Source organism: Onychostruthus taczanowskii, unplaced genomic scaffold, assembly GCF_017590055.1.
Source record: "Onychostruthus taczanowskii isolate IOZ18803 unplaced genomic scaffold, ASM1759005v1 scaffold80, whole genome shotgun sequence".
NCBI classification, from domain to species: domain Eukaryota; kingdom Metazoa; phylum Chordata; class Aves; order Passeriformes; family Passeridae; genus Onychostruthus; species Onychostruthus taczanowskii.
In genome coordinates this window covers 2249653-2272659 of record NW_024505893.1, presented here as the reverse complement: position 1 = coordinate 2272659, position 23007 = coordinate 2249653, and the positions used below count along the sequence as shown (strand labels likewise).

General features: G+C 38.0%; 1 protein-coding gene across 10 annotated transcripts in view; it reads right to left on the bottom strand.

Annotated features, from left to right (window-relative positions):
* The window catches only part of NRXN1 (neurexin 1), a 672393-nt gene that overhangs the window by 209942 nt on the left and 439444 nt on the right, over positions 1 to 23007 (bottom strand). For all 10 annotated transcript variants that reach the window (XM_041424058.1, XM_041424060.1, XM_041424063.1 and 7 more), the window contains one exon: positions 560 to 741. In XM_041424058.1, coding sequence (XP_041279992.1) covers positions 560 to 741 — 182 coding nt within the window. The remainder of the gene's footprint in view (positions 1 to 559; positions 742 to 23007) is intronic.

Here is a 23007-nt window from a genome sequence, read left to right as displayed (position 1 = left end):
TATGATACCATAAAACTCCATATGCTTTCAATTTTGATTGCTAGTTCCTTGCTTTAAGACAGCTGAAATTACTTTCTAAGACTTCCTAGCCTGACAGTCTTCCTGCTTAAGATTTACCATCACAACAGAATTGTGAAATCAGGGGACAAATTCCAATAATAACAAAAAGCACAGTCAGCTGTGATACACTGGAATTCCACTATTAGATTCCAGATTAAATCCCCCAGGATAAACATACCTTCCTCTGACACTGCTAAATTCTGTTCCATGTAATTACACTGCAATAAACTGCTCTATCTGTACAGGTAGTATCTCAGTATGATTTTTAATTGAAAAGCCAGGAAAAGTAGCACTGTAGCAAAAAAAAAAAAGGCATTTTGAGAATGTCTGAGGCCCTGTACATCACATGCAATAAACCAGTACCATTTAGTCCGCTATTTACCCCAAAAGGTTCATTACCGCTATAACCACACTCCGACAAAATAATTCAAACCCCCACAAACGCAAGAACAGGCAAGACAAGAAGAAACCTCACTCCTTTGGTGAGATTATTACTTACAATATGCAGCTCTAAATAATCTCCAAGGCCAGTAGAACTGTCCACTCGCACCAGCACAGCCTCTTTTTGCACAGTGCTAAACCCTATTGCCAGTCTGTCTGCTCGAGTGCTCGGCCGGTCGTTGGGAGGCCACGTGTAAGTGATTTGTCCACCACCTTTGCTAAAGATATACGTTGTCCCCGCTGTTAGAGAAAAAAAAAAAAAAAAAAAAAAAAAAAAAAAAAAAAAAAAAGGGAATAAATATAATCAGCCCACTTGCACTGGTACAAACCCACGTGTAAATCATATGCCCTACATAAATCAGATTCTCACGCAGTAAATGGATTCATAGGCTGTATTTCAATGTGAAGAGGTCTTTATCTCTAAAAATTATGCAGCAAGTGAAATATTAGAGGGTTTTATATTGTGCAATCAGCACTGAATATAACTTAATTGCGAATGAAACAACTTGAAACACCATAGCTCTGATTCAGAAATCAGATCTGTTTGGAAGAGTTCTTAAGCTTATGCTTGATAAACATATTTCTGTGATGTGTAGAACAGGGGTGAGTTAAACTAAATGCTTTCCCCAACTGGACCTATGTGGAGAAATCAAGTAATTCCAGTTGCCTTGTGGCTGACAAAAAAATGCAGCTCCTTAGTTACACAATGAAAATGATACATGATGGTGGCCAGCAAAGCCAGATGTTAACAAATGCATTCAGATAAGACTTTTACAGATCTGAGGTTTATCATCTTGTGACAGATGGGGATAACAAGTGGAAACATACTTTACTTGTCACGTCAGGACAAAGAGATTATTCTACCATCTGAGTAAGCAACGGCTCATTTGCATAATGCTCAAAGTACATCTTTCAAAAGTGGAAATCTTTACACATTACATCCAGGGTGCACTTACAAAATCTATAATCTGCTCAAAACAAAGGTTGTAATCCAAAACCACTTAGCACTCAGGTGCTTAACTTCATCACCTGCATATTTCCTCAGAACTAAAATAGCAGCATGTCCGGACATTTTCCATTTAAAACTTGTACCTTAACAACAGCACAGAGCAGGAAAATTGTGCATGCACTTGATCTTCCATTGGAAAAGTCATTACAAGTTATCTACTCCTTTTCCATGAGGATAGGTCAAAACTTAGCAACATAGGTTAATTCATTGTAAATACAGAAGTCTAGTTTTACTGTCTTAGACTGTCTCAAAGTGTGGCTACTCTCAGTTTTATTGCATTTTATTTACTTATATTACATTTTATCTTTATTACATTTTATTAAGTAGCTAATGATAGGAAAAGTGGGAATCATTTTAAACTAAAAGTTTAAAATATTTAGATTAGATACCAAGAAAAAATTCTTTACTCAGAGAGTAGTGAGGCACTGGACCAGGCTGTCAAGAGATGTTGTGGAGATCCCATCCCTGGAAGGCCAGGTGGGGTGGGGCCTTGAGCAACCTGATCTAATAGGTGACATTCCTGTCCATGGCATGGGGTTGGAACGAGATAATCTTTAATGTCCCTTCCAACTCTTACTTTTCATAGAATCATGGAATGGTTTTTCAGTTTATTCCACCCAATGCTCTCACTCCGTAGTTCCCATGTCCATGTAAGGAGACCGCACTTAACAATATAATTTTAACTCTCTTACTTTCTTTCAAGGTTGACCAAGGAATCTAAAATCCCTTGAACATGTGGACTTTTAAAGCCAAAGCCAAGAAGGGCTGAAGGACTGTACACTTACACCACTTGTTCAGCTCCCAGATGTCTCAAAATCTTACTCTACTGCTGAGCAAAACTGCTTTGTGTCAGTCATAATGCAAAGAGGAGACTTGGTCTTTTTGAAAAGATCTCATATTTATTTCTAACCTTACTTTTCCTTTATGAAATTATATGCCTGTTAATTAGGGTTTTGTGGCAGTGCCATCACTCTAATAATTTATGTACAGTGCATACCATTAAAGTCACTGTAAATCTCATTTTATATTAATACATCTGTGGGATACTTTCACTGCGCTTCAGATGGATCTGCTGGCTTTTCTCCTGATGCCAAAACACCAACCAGCATGCGTTTCAGAAGAGTTTGTCAACCTCTTCAGCAAAGACTACGACAATAGCAGGTCTGTTATTTAAGATTTCACTCACACTTCAAGTGAAATCAGGTTTTATCTTTATTATAAAAAGATAAGTTTTGCAAGAGTAATGAAGGTTGGGACTGTGCCAGGGATTGGTAATGGACACGGGCAAAAGGTGTCTGGTTTAGGAATGTGTGTGACGAAGCCCTCCTCCTCCTGCTCTCCCACCCTTGCTTTCCTCCTAGGCAGTGGTCTGAAATGTACAATAATCTGCTGTGCGTCATTAATCTCCAGTTACAATGCATCCTGGAACAAAGACATGTTAGACAGGTAATATCACTGCTGATGGTCCCCAAGTTCTCCTCTTTGTTGCTGCTGTTGACTTCAAATTTCCAACTGACGAGTTGGGACCTTCATGGAGTTTATGTCACTGCGGTGTCTGGAGTGAAAGGATTTGTTCTGTGCTGATGAAAAACTGAGGGCTTGATCCAAAGCTCATTAAAAACAGTGACAGCCTTTCTGTTGACTTCATAAAACATTGTGTCAGGTCATGAATGAGGTTCTTGTAAGTAACAAAAACGAGAAGACTAAGAAAAAACACTCCTTACACCTCAGTGTCACAGATGGAGCCATTAGAATAGTCCCTAAGATTTAAGTGGCAGTGCATAATTCTCCTTTTCTTGGTTGTAAAAGATGTGTTTACCCAATTAAAAGACAAAGAAAAAGCCTACCAAGCATGGTGGAGTCATACTGAATACAATGACCCAGAAGTAAGTCTTCAGATCTGAACAATGAGAGGCTCTGCTGTTCTTATTCAGAGTGAATCTTTGCTGCATTTTTTTGTTAAGTACTGCCCTTCAAATCAACCAGGGAAGAGCAATTCATTCCATACTGCTGCTGCATTGAAGGCAAGGTCAATGTCAGTGGAGCTGGATAAATCTAGCTGTAAATCTTAAACTACATAGAATAAACATCAAAGTTAAAAAAAGTATCTCTTATTCACGAGAACATGTGGCTTATGGGTTTTTATGAGACAGCTTTCCCTCCTTTATAACTGCCCATTTTGTAGCTCTTCGAAGTTACTGTGTGTCTGGTGAAAGACTAATTAATCCATGCTGATGAATACCGATTTGCCTCTGTCTTAGCTGCACGGGGAGTCACGTTCTTCAAATTTCCTGTATTAATTATGGAAAAAATGGGTCGGAAGCCATTTGAGAATAGATCCTCTGGTGTTTATATTTCAAGAAAGACAAATATAATAATGTAAAATTTATTACTCTGAGATTGATCTCAGCTTATAGCCCGACCTCCCATTAACTATTAAAAGCTAGAAACCGAGCAGTTGTTGGAAACAGCCCTCCTTACTATCAGTTTTGGATATGGTAAGGAACAACAGAGGAAGCCTAATTCACTTGCTTCATAAAGGCTTTTATGCTCTCCGACAAACCTCATAATGTCTCTGCCGCTCTTTCAGAGCATTGTCATGAAACCCCAGCCACCTCCCTTAGCTTGTGGCACTGTGTTGTTTGGGGTTTATCATCTCCAGAGAATTGAAAGCAGTGGAATTATAATGTCAAGAATAGCAATGCCATCAGCACAGTACTTGTAAGCAGGCAACTTTGTAACATGCCAGTTATATCTCTCAGACACAGAATTTACTGCATAATTCTTTATGCTTCCATGCATCCACACAATGCTTAGGAAAAATGTCCACACTGCTCTTTGAAATTCTTACCCATGAAAGCATGGTGCCCATTGTAACAAAACGCCAGTGGTCAAGATACAGTAATGTTTTTTAATGGCCTGGGTCTCTCAAGCCCTACTTGTTTGCAAAATTCATCTTTATGAAATAGTGCATTCATTTCAGCACAGTCTGGCAGCAACTCAAGGACATCTGCTTACCTCTACAGTATTAAGCAAATAAATATTTTGTTTAGAACCCATTCACTGTATTTATTATTGTTTATGACTGCAAAGCTTTTCAATATTTATTGCTCTGAAGTCACATTTGATGTAGCTTAATAGTTTGCTCAAATCAACAGCTTTCTGCCTTCCTCATGTTCATTCCAATTTTGAGTTTAAGGTATATTGAACTGAAGGGTAATGTACATAATTCCATTTATCCCATATAATGTAAGTAGCATAATGTTTATTTTCAACATTCACATCAGGATTCAGGTGCTGATGAAGTGAATGCAATGGTTTGATTGAGCTCTGGACCCTCATAAATTGTGATTCCATCACACTCTGAAAAACTGAAAACTGAAGCCTGTAAAGTTCAGTAATGAAAACTACTAACTGCACTTTCATTAATAAAAAAGCAAAATGTAACTATCATTAAAAATATGAAGGGTAAGGAGTGCTAGTAACAAGAAATTGCCCAATAATGTCGTTTTCTTCTTTCTGTATCTTATCAGTACTTCATTTTGGGATACAATGTGAACCCCCTTATTCCCATCAGTAGAGTAATTACTTGCATTGATAAACCTGCTGAATCCAGTGAGACTATTTGTGCAGGCTACTATTAATTACGGAGAATGAAGAACTTACAATATGAAAACACACACACATATATATATATATATACACACACACACAATTGTCCAAGCATCTATATGAAGGCATTAACTATATTTACTATGTTCAGAGGAGCATATAAATCTCCATTAGCAGTAATTTTTACATATTCATGTACAGTATGAATTTAGTATTTTCAGTCTCCACAAGCTGAAATTCAGAAAAATACACAAAATGTGTGTACATATATTTGTACAAAGATTTTCTAAGGTAAGTAAATGAAGGAATGCTTCAAGACAAAACCATGGTATGCCAGGGGGAGAGAGGGAGAGGTGGGGGTTTCAAAATAGTCCACTTGGTGGAATAAAATACAATCCTTCTGTATTTCTTCCTAGGCTTTGATATGTTGTTAATTATTTACACAGGAGAGAGAATATATGCCACAGGGTTGAGGTGAGGAGGGGATGGCCATTAGGGTTAACCATGGGAAGGAGATGGAAAGAGCTGCTGGAAGAACTATTTCAAACTAAAGACCAGATTTAACTGAATGCTTCCTGAAGGCATTCTGATACACTCTCTCCCACAAATTCAAGAGCCTGAATAATGATTGTAACTGCTCTCACGCGAGAGCAACATCAGCTATTTAATAGCAGAAGAGGTGCATTGCATGGGAAAAGAGAAAATGTTCAAAGGGATTATTGCCTGTAGCTCTCCAAAGAGGTTGAGCCACAAGGGTAGGAATGGGTGTCTTATTTTCTGGAAAGATTCTCTTAGATTTGTGGATAATAAGGACTAGGAGAATATTGATGGTATTCCTTTGACCAAGGCTGGCAAACCTTGATAAAAGTTCAAAGCTTTCCTGGAAATTGGTTGCTGCTCCAAACAATTTCTAGGTAGGTCCTTGTACCCATCTGACTGCATGCCTGAACTAGGACTATTACAAACAGTCCTAACATTTGTCACCTGTAAGGTCACAAGTTGCACAGCATAATTCTTTAGCAATTCCATTATTTTATTCATTGATTTTCCCTTCTTCCAGAGCAACTGTAACAAAACTCACTGACCAAAAGCAGCATTGGCAAAGATCATTGCTGGGTTTTGTTGTTATTATTGTCATTAATGATATCATCTTCTCTGTTCAGGTAAAGATGTTGAGGAAAATAAAGCAGATAGAAAATGTCTATCAGAGTCCTGTCACCCTTTGATGGAACCCACCTATCACTGTGCTACAGCTGAGCTCTAAAGTTCAGTGTTTCTGTGAGAGACGCTGAAGCCACATCATTCCAGCACCTCAACCAACTCAATCAGCCGAAGCAATTAATTTAAATGAACCAACAAAGCAATACCTACTACTACTAATTCAAGCACAACATTGTGTTGCATTATAGAACTCCTCTTCCCAAAGCACTAAGGTGACTCTGATTTGCTTTATCGGAGCCTACAGAACTTTGCATCGCCCTGCATCCAATTTTTCAGAGAGCTCTATAAACCAGTGTTGTGTGTGGTTTATTATACTCAGCTATGCCTAAGAGCTGTCTCCAGGTAAAGGTCGAAGTGATAATAGAACCAACACAATCCCAAGTCACGGTGAGCATCCTGCCCTTTCCAGTGGCATTTGTTGAAGATTCAGGGTACTAACACAGAAGCAAAGCTTTTTCCTCAGACCACAGGAAAAAACCCTAAGAAAATCACTCCTTTTCCTACTTTTCCTTTCTTCCAGTCTATGGCATTGGTATTTGGACAGTTGTTTATGTTTTACCTTCCATGCATAATAAACTGGGCGAAAAAATACTCCATTCCTGTTCCAAAAGCTTTTGTTATTTAAATTCCCCAGTTGCTATCAAGCTCTATTGAAAAATAGGGTCAGTAAGTGACAACTAAAATTTTTGAGTAACAATGGCTCAACAAAAATGTATATCTATCTATATATATATATATCTATATATAACTACAAAGAACAACCCTGAGACAGCTTGGCATCTGTATTCCAAGTCAGCATCATTCTTAGCATCATGAATGACATAATGAAAGTTTCAAGGAATTTAAGGAATTTTCCAACTAGAGTGATTTTTATATTTTAAATCAAGTAGCATCTTACACCTCAAATGACCCCATTGATTTAGATTAGATCACTTAACTGGAGTAAAGTGCTACTCAGTTTGAGTGGGGACATTGAACTAAGAGCCTCCAATTGTGGTTAAAATGAATATAATTTTGAGAAGGACCTTAGCGAAGCAAGAGATGGCTGAAAGGACTCCTAAGAGAATAGAAATAAGGAGTATCTGTTCATCTGACTTATTACCAAAACATGAGTTGATTAAGTGAATGTCAATGGACTAGTATTGTCAATGTCAATTGATAGTATTACGGCACTGATTCTGTAAAATTATTTTTATTTGCTTTGAAACATCCACAGGGAAAAAAGTCCTCTGGTTGTTGAACTCATAAATATGTTCACTTACAGAAAAAAAAAATCACTATTTATTTTATGAAAGGATACAGCCTAACACAAACCTGACACAGAGTGATAAAAGCAAATTATTGTTCCTCTCCGGATTCTCTCAGTTTAAAAATTTTATGGGCTGCCTGTTACCTATCACTTTTCCAGTATTGATACTGTTTAAAATCAATTTGAAACATTTCTGTATGAAATGTAAGGTAAGTAATTCCCCATTAGGGCCTTGGACCTTTATGCAATGTAGATGGGTGGAAAATTATATATTTGGGAAATTTAAAGCCTGCTTTAAATGTCACACTGCACTCAACATAAAACATTTTAATCCATTAAAATTATATTAAAGCTAACAAGGATACAACATGTCTGATTCTTAAAGCTTGCCAAAAAGTCAGATGGAAATTAAAAGCCAAGCATCTATAAATAAAGAAAGGCTTTATTCCTCCTACAACCTTGTCAATGTATAGTTAAAGATAAATTTCTTGAACACTGTCTACAGAAGTGGAAATTGTGTGGTTGAGAAACACATACGAGAAGGCAATGGATTGAAGAGTATATTTCTAAACAGGTAAAATGTAAAAGCACTATTAAGGAAACTTCCCTGTCTGACCATCCAGGAGCCACTCTGGAGTCACCCTCACACCCCCTGAGCTGGGACCAGAGACCCTTCCCAGCTACACCCCCACACTCACGCAAGCACAACAAGTCTCCTTCCCAGCTGCACACTGGACTTCCCAAAGCAGAGTCCCAGAACTCCAGAGCCTTAAAATAGTTTAGTCATGGTGCAATAGCTAAACAACAGAATAAGAGAACAAAATAATAGCTCAAGCTGGTGCCTTCAAGGAGGGATCCTGAGCTTTTACAACCTCACAGTCCAAGAGCCCCAAACTATGTGGTTGGCTCCTGCTGTCCCTGAGTGTCCAGTCCCCTGGCAGGGCCACAGTACCTGCACCAAATGCACTCCTCGACACCACTGTCAGAGTGAAGTCAGTAAGGTCAAGTACTCTCAAAGACAATAGGACTATTCCAGTCTCCACACTCCTGACATCAGGAATTATCAAGGCCTAGACTTCAATTTAACCACAGCTGCAATCAGTTCCATTAAAATAAACTACCTGCACATGCACTGATTTGCTTCTTACTGCCTATTAGTTGTTCCAAATCCAAAGTGAACGCAGGCTGGTTATTTGAAGGGATTTGTAACAGGATGCAGGAACTAGGACATTAGCTCAAATACTATGCAGGTTGATAGACACCAAATGTTGTCACCATCTGTTGGTGCCCTATGTGAAATCATTCAGTGGTTCCAGTCCAGGGACTTTACAAACTCAACAGATACCTGGCAAAGTTTAAAAATTCCCTAAGCCAAGTAACTTGAGCTGTTAGAGTTTCCAAGCTTGCTGACTCAGCTGGGAAGCCAGTAAGTTGAAAACAGGAACTAGAACCTGAGTGTCTCTCACAAAAGTTGCTCTGCACAGATGTGCACATAGGCCAAAAACCAGTAAAAGAGACAACAAAATTAAATTTTCTCTGTATAGGTCCATCAATAGGCAATGTTCTTGTCAGAGAAATAATAATTATTTATAAGTCATTATTTCATGCAAAACATTAGTCCCTGAAGTTATATTTTCATTCAAGTGCCTATGGCAGTGTCCTGATTCTCAGAAGTGCTGTTGCATTTCTGGCAACCTTTAAAAATAGTAGTTCTACTAAATGGGGATCAAAACATTTGAAATAGCTGGCCTTAAGTCATTTAAGTGTGTTAGAATGGACAGGAGCTTAGCTGCAAGTGCCTAGCATGCTTCTAGGCTAAAGTCTTTATTTCTTATTGGCTTTCTTACTAATACAATATTCCAGCTATCCAGTCTTGCATTAACTTAGTTATTTTTAAGTGATATTTATATTATGTTCCTTGTTAAACAGTGCATCTCATAATTTAATCTTGAAAAATCCTCAGAGAGGCGAAACTTCTCTTGGAAGAAAGGTATAGCATGCTGAAAATGAAAGCACTGCTAACTGCAAGCCTGCAAAAGTCACTGAAAAATGATCCACGCCCAAGGATGTCAGACGGACTAAGATAAGATGCTGATGTTGCTTGCAGCAGAAAGATGGTACTGGAAACAACACAAGTTACAGGGTTTGCTGAGAGGAGTCTCTGCTGAGAACAGATAATTGTATTATGGGCAATGTGCAATGAAGTTTAATTTTGCTTGTTTGCCAAAGTAGTGAAGAGTAGTAAGAAGTTCTGTGGCATACATGTTCTCCTTCCAATTACTCAGCTACTAATATTAGCAGACAAAATATTCATGTGGTAGCATTTCTGAATGTTTTTGAGTGGACAGACATGGACTATAGATGAAGAAAAATAGAAAGAGCACAGTTTCTTAGAGATGTTACATCCTGAAAGGCAAAAAGAGCAACCATTCTTCTTGTTACAAAAATGAAATCAAATGAAAAGCAAAAGATGAAATCTTTGGAAAAACACCAATCCTCCATGAAGCACATGAATCCACCCCTGAAGCAGCTGTTCAGAGGCATCTCAGAGGGGACCTGGCATGGGGAAGGACTGATGAGCAAGCTGCATTTTGACTACAGTCTTGTGGCATTGTACCATCTCCCTAATTTCAAGCATGAACAAAACTTCAGGATATTTTAGTTTATATACAAACGAAGTTTTAAAGCCAAAGCTAGTCTTTTCCAGCATTGTACGCACTCAAACCTCCAAAAAGTATCAGGTAAAAGAGGAACAAGATATAAAAGTGTCTGCTTGGTTGTCTCAAAAGATCTTGAAAATAAGAACAAGCAAGCAGCTACAAATGATGCTACTACTTTATTTGGAGAGGTTTTGCAGTCATTATCCCAAGGATTGACTTTGGAACATCAGTGTTTACTTACATTATCAAATCTGCGCATGAAACAAACAGTGTTTAATAGGGGTACACAGACACAGCTGTATTTGTACTTGAATCTTTAAGGTTATTAGACCATTATAATAAGAGCTAACATGGGCCAGCCAGGTTGGGCCAATTCACTTCCTTCCCACTTCTTTTTGTTCTACTACATAATAGATTTTCAATTGAGGCCTGGCAGAGAAACTCTACATGCTTTGTCATTATGATAATTGCTGTCATTCTTCTCTGCAAAGCCCTTATGCTGCTGTTTGTAAGCAACAATTCTTTGCCAGATTCAGAGGATAAAGAGCTGCAGTGAAAAAACGTGCATCTTAATGCTTTTCACTGGGTTACATAGTTAAGTAATCAAAGAGCTTGGTTAAACCACTGCATTTCACAATGTTTGGAGAGAACTTGACAAAAGAGTTTTGTGCTCCAAACTGTTCCATCATCTCACCAGGGGCTAACTCAAGTGCGGGCTCTGACACTCCATACAGCCAGTGCTATCAGCTGTAACTTAATTCGCTCGTGCATGAAAGAAAGGTGAGCAGTTAATCACCCTATGAAGACTAACCCAGCCTAATTAGTAAAGTGATTTTGTGTAGGCCACTCACTTCCAAGGGTCTGGCTGGAGGCGATTACAATTGCTTTTAATACCCTGAAGATGAGCATTCAATAGTTTGGAAAGCCTTACTTTAATACAGTTCTTTATAATGACATACACCAAAGATGTCTAGAATCCTTCAAAACTCTATGTGATACCAACACATGTGGAAAATAATTCTGTGAAGAAAGGTGCTCAGGAATACCCCATTTTTCAATAAGCATTCTTCTGAGTTGCTCAAAAAAACTCAACCCAAAGTAAAGCAGAACATTTCCCAAGAAAAGAAGGAGGAAACAACACTTCAAATATACTAAACAGCAGTCCTGCAGAATGATCTGCAGCACACCAACTTGAAAGTTTTGAGGACTCCTGCACTACAGTATTTTCTGACATCATTTCTGTAACATAAAACATATTTCTAGGTATGTTTCTACATCTCACGCAAATATCGATTCCAATGAAGACACATATTCAGATAGGAATAACATGCTATTCAATTTAAAATGTATTACGTTAAATTTTAAAAGTCATAAGAAGGCTCTCTGCCTATTCACGTAATGAACATCAATCAGAAATTAAGAATCATTATTTAAATCCAGAAGGTTTTGTTTATATCCTGTTTAGTTCTCAAAGGACACTACCTACTCACATGCTGGAGTCTCAGTAAGGAGGCTATTCAATGAGAGTCTGGCTTTGTGATGATATTGCCAGCATTTGCTATAACAACGCAACCTAAACACTGCAATTAAACAACAGAGTAGTATTTTTGGAATACCCTGCTGTTCTAAAGTGCATTGTGAATATTAACATATTCCAGTAAATTAGTTTGCTCTCATTATCATAAGCAATTACTTACTGTTTAGATGCTGCTGATATTAAATTGGCAAGCAATTTGCAAGAACTAATACAGAGCATAAAAAACTTTTCAAAACTCTAACAGTATGAAAAGACAAGTGTTTCTAGTAACACAGTTCCTTACATACAGATGTCTGTCTCTCTCTAAAAATTCTGTGAAATCTCTTCCTATCAGCTATCTTTTTTCAGCAGCAAGTGTATAACTAACTACCGGAGGCTCTGTGACAAACTCTTTATGAACTCAGTTTTGATTCTGTGGAGTAAATCATAAATACCTCAGGCCAAGTGCAACAGTAACATCTCATTCACACCGGAAAAAGAAAGTGTTTTCATGCTCATTTTTGAAAATAATAGTTTGGGAAATATATCAATGTGAAGTTCAGTTCTTTGGTCTCAAAGCTATTACTTTCCTGATACAACACTGTCAGGTGGTGAGGGTAAATCAGCGCATTTGTCCTCAAGATACAGCCAGGAACAGAGCAAGGCATGGAGAGCCTGTCCTGCTTTTAGCAATAACGACACCATAAGCCTCTTTCTCTTCAGTCCAAGGCAGCAGTAATCCCAAAGGAAATAACCACAAACTAAAACCCCAAGTTAGGAAAGAACCAGGACTACTTTTCTGAAGGACACTTAGTGAATGTGACAGACATTCCTAGCCAGGTGCTCGGCTTAGCCACAGAAAATGCACAGATCATGTAGCAGTTGTGTGAGCCAAACATAATCAAAGACCTTTGTGGGAAGTCTAAAACGCAGGGAACAATTTGCTTTGTTCCTCAGCTTGCACCTTGGCCCCAGGTTTCAAATGAGAAGTGCTACATGTCTTTTTGGCGCACATGACACCACTGCTCAGGCTGCTGCACATGCAGAGATCATGCCAGCGCACAACCAAGGATGGGGGCCAAATGAGAGGGTGTGGAATAGTTATGCTGTGGTGCACTTTGTGCCAAAGTCTAGTTGGCAAGGTGGTGAGCACTCAAAGGTTGAGCTCAATGATCTTGGAGGTCTTTTCCAACCTGAATGACTCTGTGAATAGGTTATCACTTCCCCTGAGTCAGCCTGGACAACCAAGGAGCAAAGACCCAGCAGCCAACAGTGCTGTCAGCCCTCAAGGACCTCAAAGCTGTCCCTGTAGATACAGGATGGGCAGGTTGATCCTTGTGCTCCTGAAAGACCTCAGTATGCCCAAGTGGGATTTCAGTCCCAAGTTTCAGTAATACACTCATTAATCCTGATTTGGTAGGATCAAGCACCTATTGAAACCACACCCTCAGCTGAGGGTATGAGGCTACAAACTACTTGTATGGGTATTGTGCCTAGCTGTTTATGCAAAATTGCCTTTAATGCAACTGTGAATCTTAACGGGGACCTTGGGAATCCAGCATAACATAAACAAACCACAGTAGTTTAAGCAATTCCCAGAGTCCATTTCTAAAAGTATAACTTGTGATCTCAGGTCTCAATCTTTCAGGCTATGTTTCAGTCTGGAACCAATTACTATAACCATCTTATCTTGCAGAATACACAAGACTGTAACAGAAACACTAATGCACCCTTAACTCCAGGAGCTCAATGATCCCTGTCTGCTGTGCTCAACTTTGTACTCTGCTGTTATAGATTATTGGGTTGAAAATATCTTTGCTAAAATTAGGCATAATTTCAAAAATAATTTAGTCAGTTGTTAAATACATTTTCTCTTATTCAAAGCTGGAGCAATTTAGCACCTTTCTTGTCACTCTCTTTAAAAAAATACATTACTAAATTATTATTTTTTTAAATCAAATCTTCCAATTAACTTAGTGAAGTAAAACCACAGACTTTTGCAGTGAAAAATGATGTGTGCCTTGGTCTCTGAAACAAAGAAAGAAGTTCTTATCTGATTAGCAAACACAATGTTTTGCACTTCTTGACCTTGAATAGAAAAAAAATATTGAGCAACTGTTTGTAATGAGAGTAGGGCTTCAGTCATTTCGTATTTCCCCTTTCACCAATCCTGCATTCCCTTCTTCTAATCCTAATCTGCAAGAGTTTTGACAAATTCTTTGGTCTTTAACAGTGCTGTAGCCATCGTGAGCAGCTCTCAAAGCCATGGGACATGTCTCCAAATTATTCTTTTTCTGCTTGGAGAAAACAATACCTTCCAGCTGACATTCAATATCAATGTCCTTAAACTACTAACTCCTTCTAGGCTAAAAGAGAAGGAATGGAAGCATCAAATTACATCTTGATAAATAAAAGATGATGCATAACAGCATACAAGGAAAACCAAGTTTTTCACAAATCCCAAAAGAGCTTTTTCTACATTTTCTGGAGAAATCCTGTCCCATCTACATTCAGGATCTTGCTGTACATGACGTTTAGACACAGGATTGTTAAACTAGAGCTATAATGAAAAATGCGGGAATATTACCTTAAACAGCAATTTCTATCCAATTTAACTAAACCTCCCTAATGTTTGTAGACCCAAACATGGCTTTTTCATATCTGTATTACACAGAATCTCAGCAGTGGTGAAAAATGTCATGTTTCATAAATGCGACATTTCACAGGACCAGATTCCTCCCTGTAGCCTCATAATTTAATAATATCAAAAACTAAGGAAATCTGAAATTTTACTAAGAAAGAATAGATTGTTAGAACTAACAGCTGAAATGAGAATTTGCATATGTGACTACAAAATACCCTAAAGCTACCTCAAAAAATAAAGGGAACCACCTAAATTCCATTTGTAAATTTGTAAATTCAAATAGCAATTTTTATATTCCATAGCAGCTTTTCATCCTCTCTCAAACGTAAACTTGCATGTGAGCACTTCCCTACACAGATCAGGTGTGGGCTTAAGGGAAAGCTGAGGGCAGACACATGCCACAAATAAAGGAAAAATACAGAAAAAGCTGTGGATTAGAATTACACTGTCCCTCCAAGAGTAAAATCAACAGAACTAACCTGACACTTACAAAAGAGTCACAAGAGGGCACAAGCAAGGAAGAGGATGCTATGAAGTAATTAATGTTGCCCTGTGAGCCTCTTTATGCTCATGCAAACAAGCATCTTTAAAAGATTTTGGACCTAAAGAGCAAATCTTACTCTAAATTGTTGTGCTGCTGACTGGAGAAGTCTGCTGTTGTTAGGTTAATCTGATAAACTTGACATAATTGTAAAGTACAGCCAAATCAGACACAAATCCTCTGAATGCATGTCAAACAAGCCTGGATCCCTCAAATACCGGACTGTTATCCCTGTGCTATCCCTCTTCCCTAGGTCAGCAGTAGTGTCCAAGAGATTTAGTGGTACACTGCTCAGGAAGCTGATGCAGCTCCACTGATGCCTCTTCCCCTCTGGAATAACCTGGATGGCCCTGAGTGCTGTGGACTTCAGCTGTCAATGCCCTCTCCTCCTGGCACCTGTGCCAGGGAACACTTAAATATTTTGTGGATGTTTCATCTGCTCAAGGGATTAAACTCACTGTATAAGACAAAACTGATGAAAAAAGAATAAGTCACAAAAATGCAGATAAACAGAATCCATGAGGTTCTCCAGTAATGCAAACATAACTGATAGTCAGCTTCTACAAAACCTACCTAATTAGAGCTGTTATCAAAATGAAGGTCATGCTAAAGAGCACTAAGCACACCCTGTACTTATGTTGATATTCATGTTAGTGTTCATCAAAGTAATTTCTGTTTTAAAAGAGATGATTATTTAGTACCATTATCAGTCTCAGCCTCAATTCTTTGCTGTCACTATTATGCAGAGACCTCAGCTTCAGAAAAAGATTTATTATCTCAAGTGCTGAACACTATGAGCTCCATACCTCAGACAAAGAATAGCTTGTGCAGAAAAAAAAAAAAACAAACCAAAAACAAACAAACAAAAAAAAAAAAAAAAAAAAAAAACCGAAAAAAACCAAAAAAACAAACCAAACCAAAAAAGTATTCTGTTTGAGCAAGACACTGTGTCCCTTAGGCTTTCCTTCAGTGGAGGTCTTGACCTGGATCCTTCATCAATAACTCAATTTATTAATTCTGGACAGCATATAGTAAACTGCTTTCTGTAGCCATTTGCACTGATGGAGGAGAGCTATTGAGGAACTTTCTCCTCCTTTAAAGAACACACTTCAGCTGTCACGTCCTATATAACAATCAATGTTTTCCCTTGCTTCTTTCAGCTGCTTTCCAAGTTGGCAGTCTTAAGAAAGCATTTTCTAAAGAAATCAAACTGGTATGTTTTCCTCATGCTCTTCTACGCAAGGTTCCATAAGAGAATAAAGTGCCATTTCATTTGAAAAGATACTCTGAACTATTATATTTTGGAATTTTCTGCCTCAATGTGTTTCATTTGTTTGCTTGCACTCAAGACAGATAGTAACAGAGCAAGCAGCCTGACCTTTGCACAATTGTCAAAAAGCCCAACTCTGCAACTACAACAACCAGTGTGACCTTCTTCTGTACCTTCAGCAGCCAACAATCACATAGAAGGAAGGAGAAAAAAAAGCAGCCTGGCCTAGGTAGAAAACTGGTCTGGGTCAGGTAACACAGCCTGTTCTCAAAGCACTTGTAGATGAGCACTTTGTGAACCCTCCCAGAGCGTCTGGGACCTACCAGCTGAATTCCAGAACTGTTCACTGTAATGCCCTGCCAGCAGCTGCCAGCTTTGCCAGAAGAGATTTATCCACATTACTGTAGCTCTGTCACCTCAGACTGGATATCTCATGTCATCTGTTTTCCTGAGGGCACCATAAACAGCTTATTATTTCCTCCTCCATAATCCATATCCAATTTCACTATTGCACATGTACAGAGCTGGCAGGAAGGCTTTGAGGGTATGGCTCCATGCACAGACCTAAGAGTCTCCAGTCTTTACCCAACACAGCACTAGAAACCAGGGTAATTTCTTCCCAGCAGCACACTTAATGCAGCAAATGGGCTTCACTATAGGGCAGAGTTTGTTTCCAATAGATTTCCAAGGTCAAAATCACCAAAAGCATTTATTGCAGCAGTGCTGGGAAGTAAAACACAAAGTGGATATAAACGAAGAGGAAACCTATCATGACCATTGTTAATTCTCAATAGTTCTACACTCCAACAAAAATACAAGCAGCATGTGCCAATCATTGTCTTAGAAATAGAAACAGCCATTGTATTTTCTGACTCCCTTCTATACTGCCTCAAAAGTGGCTTGGTTTTATTAGGAGAAATATACAGTGCAATATCCTATGCCATGCAATATGCTCCACGACTCGGAGGGGATGTGGTTGATTTTATTGATTCAGTTTTCACACTACTGTAACCCCATTATTGCCAGCAGAGCAACTGGAAACTGCAAGCAGAGTCTAGATTGATAGACTCTGCTATTTCTAATATTCTAAAGTATACAGCAAGCTTTATTTCTTTTTCTTGCTTTTTTTCTTTTTTAATTTGGATTTTCCTTTCTAATAAACCCACTGCTGTGGGACACCTACTCAATGGTACTGTAGTAAAAAAGGGACAGAACTCATTCCATTAGAGGCATTTATTGGTATTATTAGGATTTTACAACATGATAGCATAATCTATCCTTTGCCTGAAGTAAACACTCTTAAAGGAAAGTCCACAGGGAGGGTAAAATGAAGCATTTTTTTAAAGTGGTGAATACTAATCAGATATATAGCTGGAGGAAAAAATAATGTTCTAACAGGAAGATACAGCAAGCACACCACAAGACAAGCATGATACCAAGGAATCAAAATATGGCTGCAGCATATACTTTGGAGCAATAAGAAGGGGAAAAGAAATCAAGGACAAAATGGAAGGAGGAAAATGTGACTGTCATTATTAGGAGCTAGAGAGAAAAGCAGGACAGAAAGTTAAAGATTTGTATGTTTACACTGAGATCAACACAGTGGGAAAATGAGCCAAAGATTTCCCAGCTGGTGTCTCCAGGCTCTGTTACAGCTCAGGAAGAGACTACCAGGGCTTCAAGCTACCACCCACATGGTAATGATTGGAGGAGATACCTGGGTTCTTATGGATCTTGTTGGAGATTCTTATGGATGTGTTGCAGGACACCTAGACTGCTAATCACCATATCTCTGCTATTCAAACAGGTCCAGCATTTCCTGTAATCATCTAGCTCTTTATTCTATGTTTTGTCCTATGTTTGTGCTGGTCTTGATACTATCAGATTCTTGTCCACAGAAACGTTAACTACACTTGGGGCTTCTATAAAAATACTTGTTAATAATGCAGCCAGTCATTTACTGAGCTCAAAAGCAGAACTGTAGCACAAAGTGCACAGTAACACTACCTATTAAGATCATCTGAGATAATAGTCTCATAAATTGTGACTATGCTTAAAGTGATCAACACTGACTCTTTTTAATAGGCCTATCACAAGGTCGGTAATAGAGGATCAGGAAAGAAAATAGTGTCTCTAGCCTCTACTTGTTTAGAAGTCAGGTTTGCCATTTAGTACTAAACCAAAAAAAAAAAAAAAAAAAAAAAAAAAAAGAGAGAGAAAAAATAAGCCATACTGTACACGTACAAGTGTCTGAAATATTACCAAATACCATTTAAAAAAAATCTCTTGGATTCTGCCTATTTTCATTTTATTAAGCCAATATGACAAAGTGAATACACTCAAAGCAAAAGCATTGATAGAAATAACTCACCTGCTGACAACTGAAGAGAAAAAAATCCCACAGTGTAACAAGAAGAGATTCTCTTCAGAGCTGTAAAACTGGGAGCACGACTCGGAAGGGGTGGTAGATTCTGTGCTACCTCCCCAAGGTAGACACAGACAAAAAAGGATGAAGCTGTCCTCTTGGAGGAAAAGGGCATAAACACATCTCCAAGAGCTGTGTCTCCCTTTGTTGCTTTAGCTCTTTCCTAAAGAGCTAACTGGCAATGGAAAGAATTGCTCCCTAGGATGCTTGACTGCCTGTGGCTAGCTTAAACACAACACCTCAAGTTTAGATGCCCACTCCAGATGAGACGATTCACACTTCCTCAATAAATCCCAGAGCTATTATGCTGGTTAAAAGCAGGCAAGAACACTGCTAACAAGTTCAGCTGCATGGGGAGGGGCTGATTTTCCATGCTAACACAGGTGGGGGGAGAGGAGGAGCAGTTCAGAGGACAATAGACAGCAAAGGAGAAATTCCTAAATTGTTAATTTAAAAAAATATAGCAAGAACAGCTTGTGATAAATAATTATTTAGGCTTTGTTAACTGGTCATCATATGGAGACAGGCACTAAGAACAGAGAAGCTGTGAAGGGAGACACACAAAATATTTTCTTTACATCAGCCTCGAGTTTGTACAGTGTGAAGCTTACCATTAATTTTGTAACTTTGAAACTTTAACTAAGGATTAGTTCTTTCAAAGTAGTTTGCAAAATTCTCTAGTTGTAGTTGATTTGCAAGCATTTTTCCTTCCAGTTCATACACAGGTAATAGCACAGGGAGAATGCTGCTAATCAATCTCATCCTCAAGCCACATCAGTCTTGGATTTGTATAAACCAAATTTTACCTAAGCTAAATTGCTGCTTCAACAAAAAAAGGCCAGAAGATGAATATTTGACAAGGAGCAAGGTGGTACATAAGGCTTCCTCCAAGACCTGGGGGAAGTCCAGAATAAATGCCCAGTAGGACAGAATAACAGACAGAACAAACAAACTAACCCAAAAACAAAAAAACCCTTGCTGGTAAACAAACAAACAGAAAACACAACAAAAATGTCTTTTGGTAGTAAAAGCAAATTATCATATTTGCCCTACTTCAAAGGTATAATGTCTCCAGAGACACATTTGCATTGAGCACAACCCTATTAAAATTGATGACAATTATTACTTAAGGAAAATCAACCTCTGTTCCTAAAGGGGAGAATGCCACATGATGAAATGTGCATAAAAAAACAAGACAACAGCTACTTCTAGGCATCAAAATCTAGTGATCTGTGTAGGATCATAGACAGTCCAAAGACGAAATTTCACTCTCCACAAAATATTATTCAGAGCATCTGTAATTTTGAATATATCCAGGAAATATATAAGGGAATTCCAAAGCCTTGAATTAGATCTATAAATCAGCTCCAAAGTTAAGACTCTGAATAGATATTCAAGATATTCATAGACCCAGTTCCCTGTTCCTAGAGGGAAAAGTGTAACTTTCATGGAAAAACACAGGTTCTCTACTTTCATGATCTGTCTTATCCCTACTAGATCAGGAGATTGTAAATTTCACCTAGTGCATCAGGAATTAAATGCCCACCTGTATGCTAAGAAAAATTAATAAAGTAATTTTTTTTTTTTTGTTAATGAATAGGGATGAAACATTTTCTTCAGCATTTTCTTCAGTTAGCATCCAATTTAGGTACATCACTGAACTGTCTTGCTCTTTGCAGTTGAAAAAGATATCCGCCGTGATGAATGACTGCAGATGAGTAGGTACATTAAGCCTACACACACAGTGCATCATGAGCTGCTGCTGCTGTTTGCATTTATTATAAACAGAAAAAAAAAAATCAAGAGAAGAGGGTCTTGGAGAAATAAAAAATGGGGAAAGTGCAGTGTGTGTTACACTGCAAACAGAATCAAAGACAAATCTAGCACAGCCTGAGAACACAGCAGGAAGGGGGGACCTGAAGGCTTCCCTTTCTCACAGAATGTGAAGCAAAGTTAATTACTGTGAGTTTCAATAGTAGAAAGAAAGAGTATTTCAAAGCCCAACAAGATACCTTGGACACTACCTGTGGGGCATTACAGGACTCCTGTACTGACCAGAACATCAAGAGTGAGGATTCTGAACTGCAAAACAAAACAAAACCAAAAACAAAACAAAACAAACAAACACAACACCTGATTAAATTAAGCAAGTGGAATACGTGCTGGGGAATAGCTGGAAAAGCATGGAAAATAAAGGGAGGAAAAAGAATAAAAGTTCTCAGCTAGCAAGATGAAAGACAGATCTATAGACAGACAGGTAGAGGCATAGACAGAAGTAAAAAAAAAATATCATAGAAACTGTATCTATGGCAACACTGAAATAGAAATTAGTAGACATTTTTCTGCATTTGAAGTCTGAAGGTTGGAAGAAAATCAAGCCACATTGCCAGCTATTTTTCTGTGGTCTGCATTATAGAAAACATGTCAGGAGACAGAAAAGAGAATATCAATCAGGTCAGAAGAAGGGAAATAGAACATCCTTCTTGCTACCCTAATAAGCTTCTCTTTCTAGTCCTTATTTTCTAAACCAGGGACGGATGCATTTTTTTCAATAAATTCCTTTTTCTAAGGGTTAATGGTTGGATTTAGGGGACTCAATTTGATTTAAAAGAATGTAGGTTTTACATTAATTGTATAAATCTAATTTTTAAAGTATTTAATCTAAAGAATATAAGTGATTGGTTTCCTTGCCTTTTCTTTCAAAATACACATCAGAGCCAAACATTTTTATTTGCACACTGCCAAATTTCATTCCTATATATATTTTCAAAATGTGTTAGGTAAATGTATGAATTACTGACAAAATTTGTAGTCTCTTATAAAATGCCACAATATTTTCCACTAGAATTTTGTTCCTCCAATGTATTGTGCAGCTCATATTTCGGGTTTTCTCTAACCTGTTATCATATCTACTTAAAAAGGTAAAGCTTGACTTTTCACTGCTTTGTTCTTTGTTCAGTCATTTATACATGAGCAAGTGGGTGTGAAATGCTGGCAGATGTGTCAGGCTGTGTTGCACTGCTTCTAACAACTACAGAGGGAGAAAGGCACTGGATACTTAACCTCACTATTTCTGTTTCAACAATTAAGCACTAGTATTCAAGACTCATTTATTAGGCTGTTTAACCAGTCATAGATTTGGAAGCTGACTGTCAGGGGTATGTATTAAGAGAAGGATGCTGTAATGGGATTTTTAATCTATCCATTGAAAACAAAGAGAGGTGCAGATTGTTGGTGAACTGAGAATGAGGAAAAACATAAAATTCCAGGAAAAAAGATTAAAATTCATGCCCTAGGCTTCAAAAGCTCTGAATTGTATCTTAAGCATCAGTATTACTTCAATACGTTTCTGAAATAAGTGCATTTCATAAAACGTCTGTTCAAATTCTAAAATGAAGTAATTCTTCACTTGGATAACATTATTCAAAGGAACAATCTGACAGAAAGAACTCAAAATTTCCCTGCATGATGAAGTACATCTCATGCACATACTCCATGCATAAATTACATTCCTGAGGCCCTCAGAGGATCCCACAGTGGATAAATCTGCTCTTCACTGTTCAAAGTGCTCTTCCCCACTTCAGCTCACAGACATGCCTCCAATGCAATATTGCCTCAGATTGTGCTGACAGTCATGCTGATTTAAGAGCTCAGGACTCACAGTATTTCCAGTACATAATTTTTAAAGGTACAGATAGTAGCCCTTAAAAAGTGTCAAAAGATGTTGCACCTATACACAAAAAGTGCTAAGCCTGTACTCTGAGAAATGTGTGCAAGGGTACACACTAATGCTGTCATTCCAAATACTAATGCTTCAAATTTCTCTGTTATTTTAACTGAAGAACATCTTTAAAAATTGTTTCTAAATCATGAATTCTGCAATAGAGGTCTCTAGAAATTTGTGAGTATAAAATAAAAACCAGTGGAAACAGAACTAAAATTGCAGACACAAGGACAGTGAGGATAAAATCCATAACTCTTTGAAAGAAGGTAATGGAATAAGAAATCAGGATTTTAAAAACAATTAATAATCTGTATGAAATTCTGAGCATGTGAAGCATATGCCCATATAAGACATTGGATATGGTTTCTTCTTACTCTAGAAATTAATACTCTTGAGAGTTTTGCTTGGCTCCAGAAAAAGAGGAAATAAGAAATCACTATGCTCACTGATGCTGAGAAATTGTTCAGTAGGAGAAATTCTAATCCTATGATAATAGTCATACCTGTACATAATGTCAGCCTGGGCATTATATGAATTCCCAATGCAGAGACTGAAAAGAGTTTACAGCAACTGTAAATATTTAAAAAGGTGCTGTTAAAGATAAGCACCATGCATCCATTCCTGGGAAAAACTGC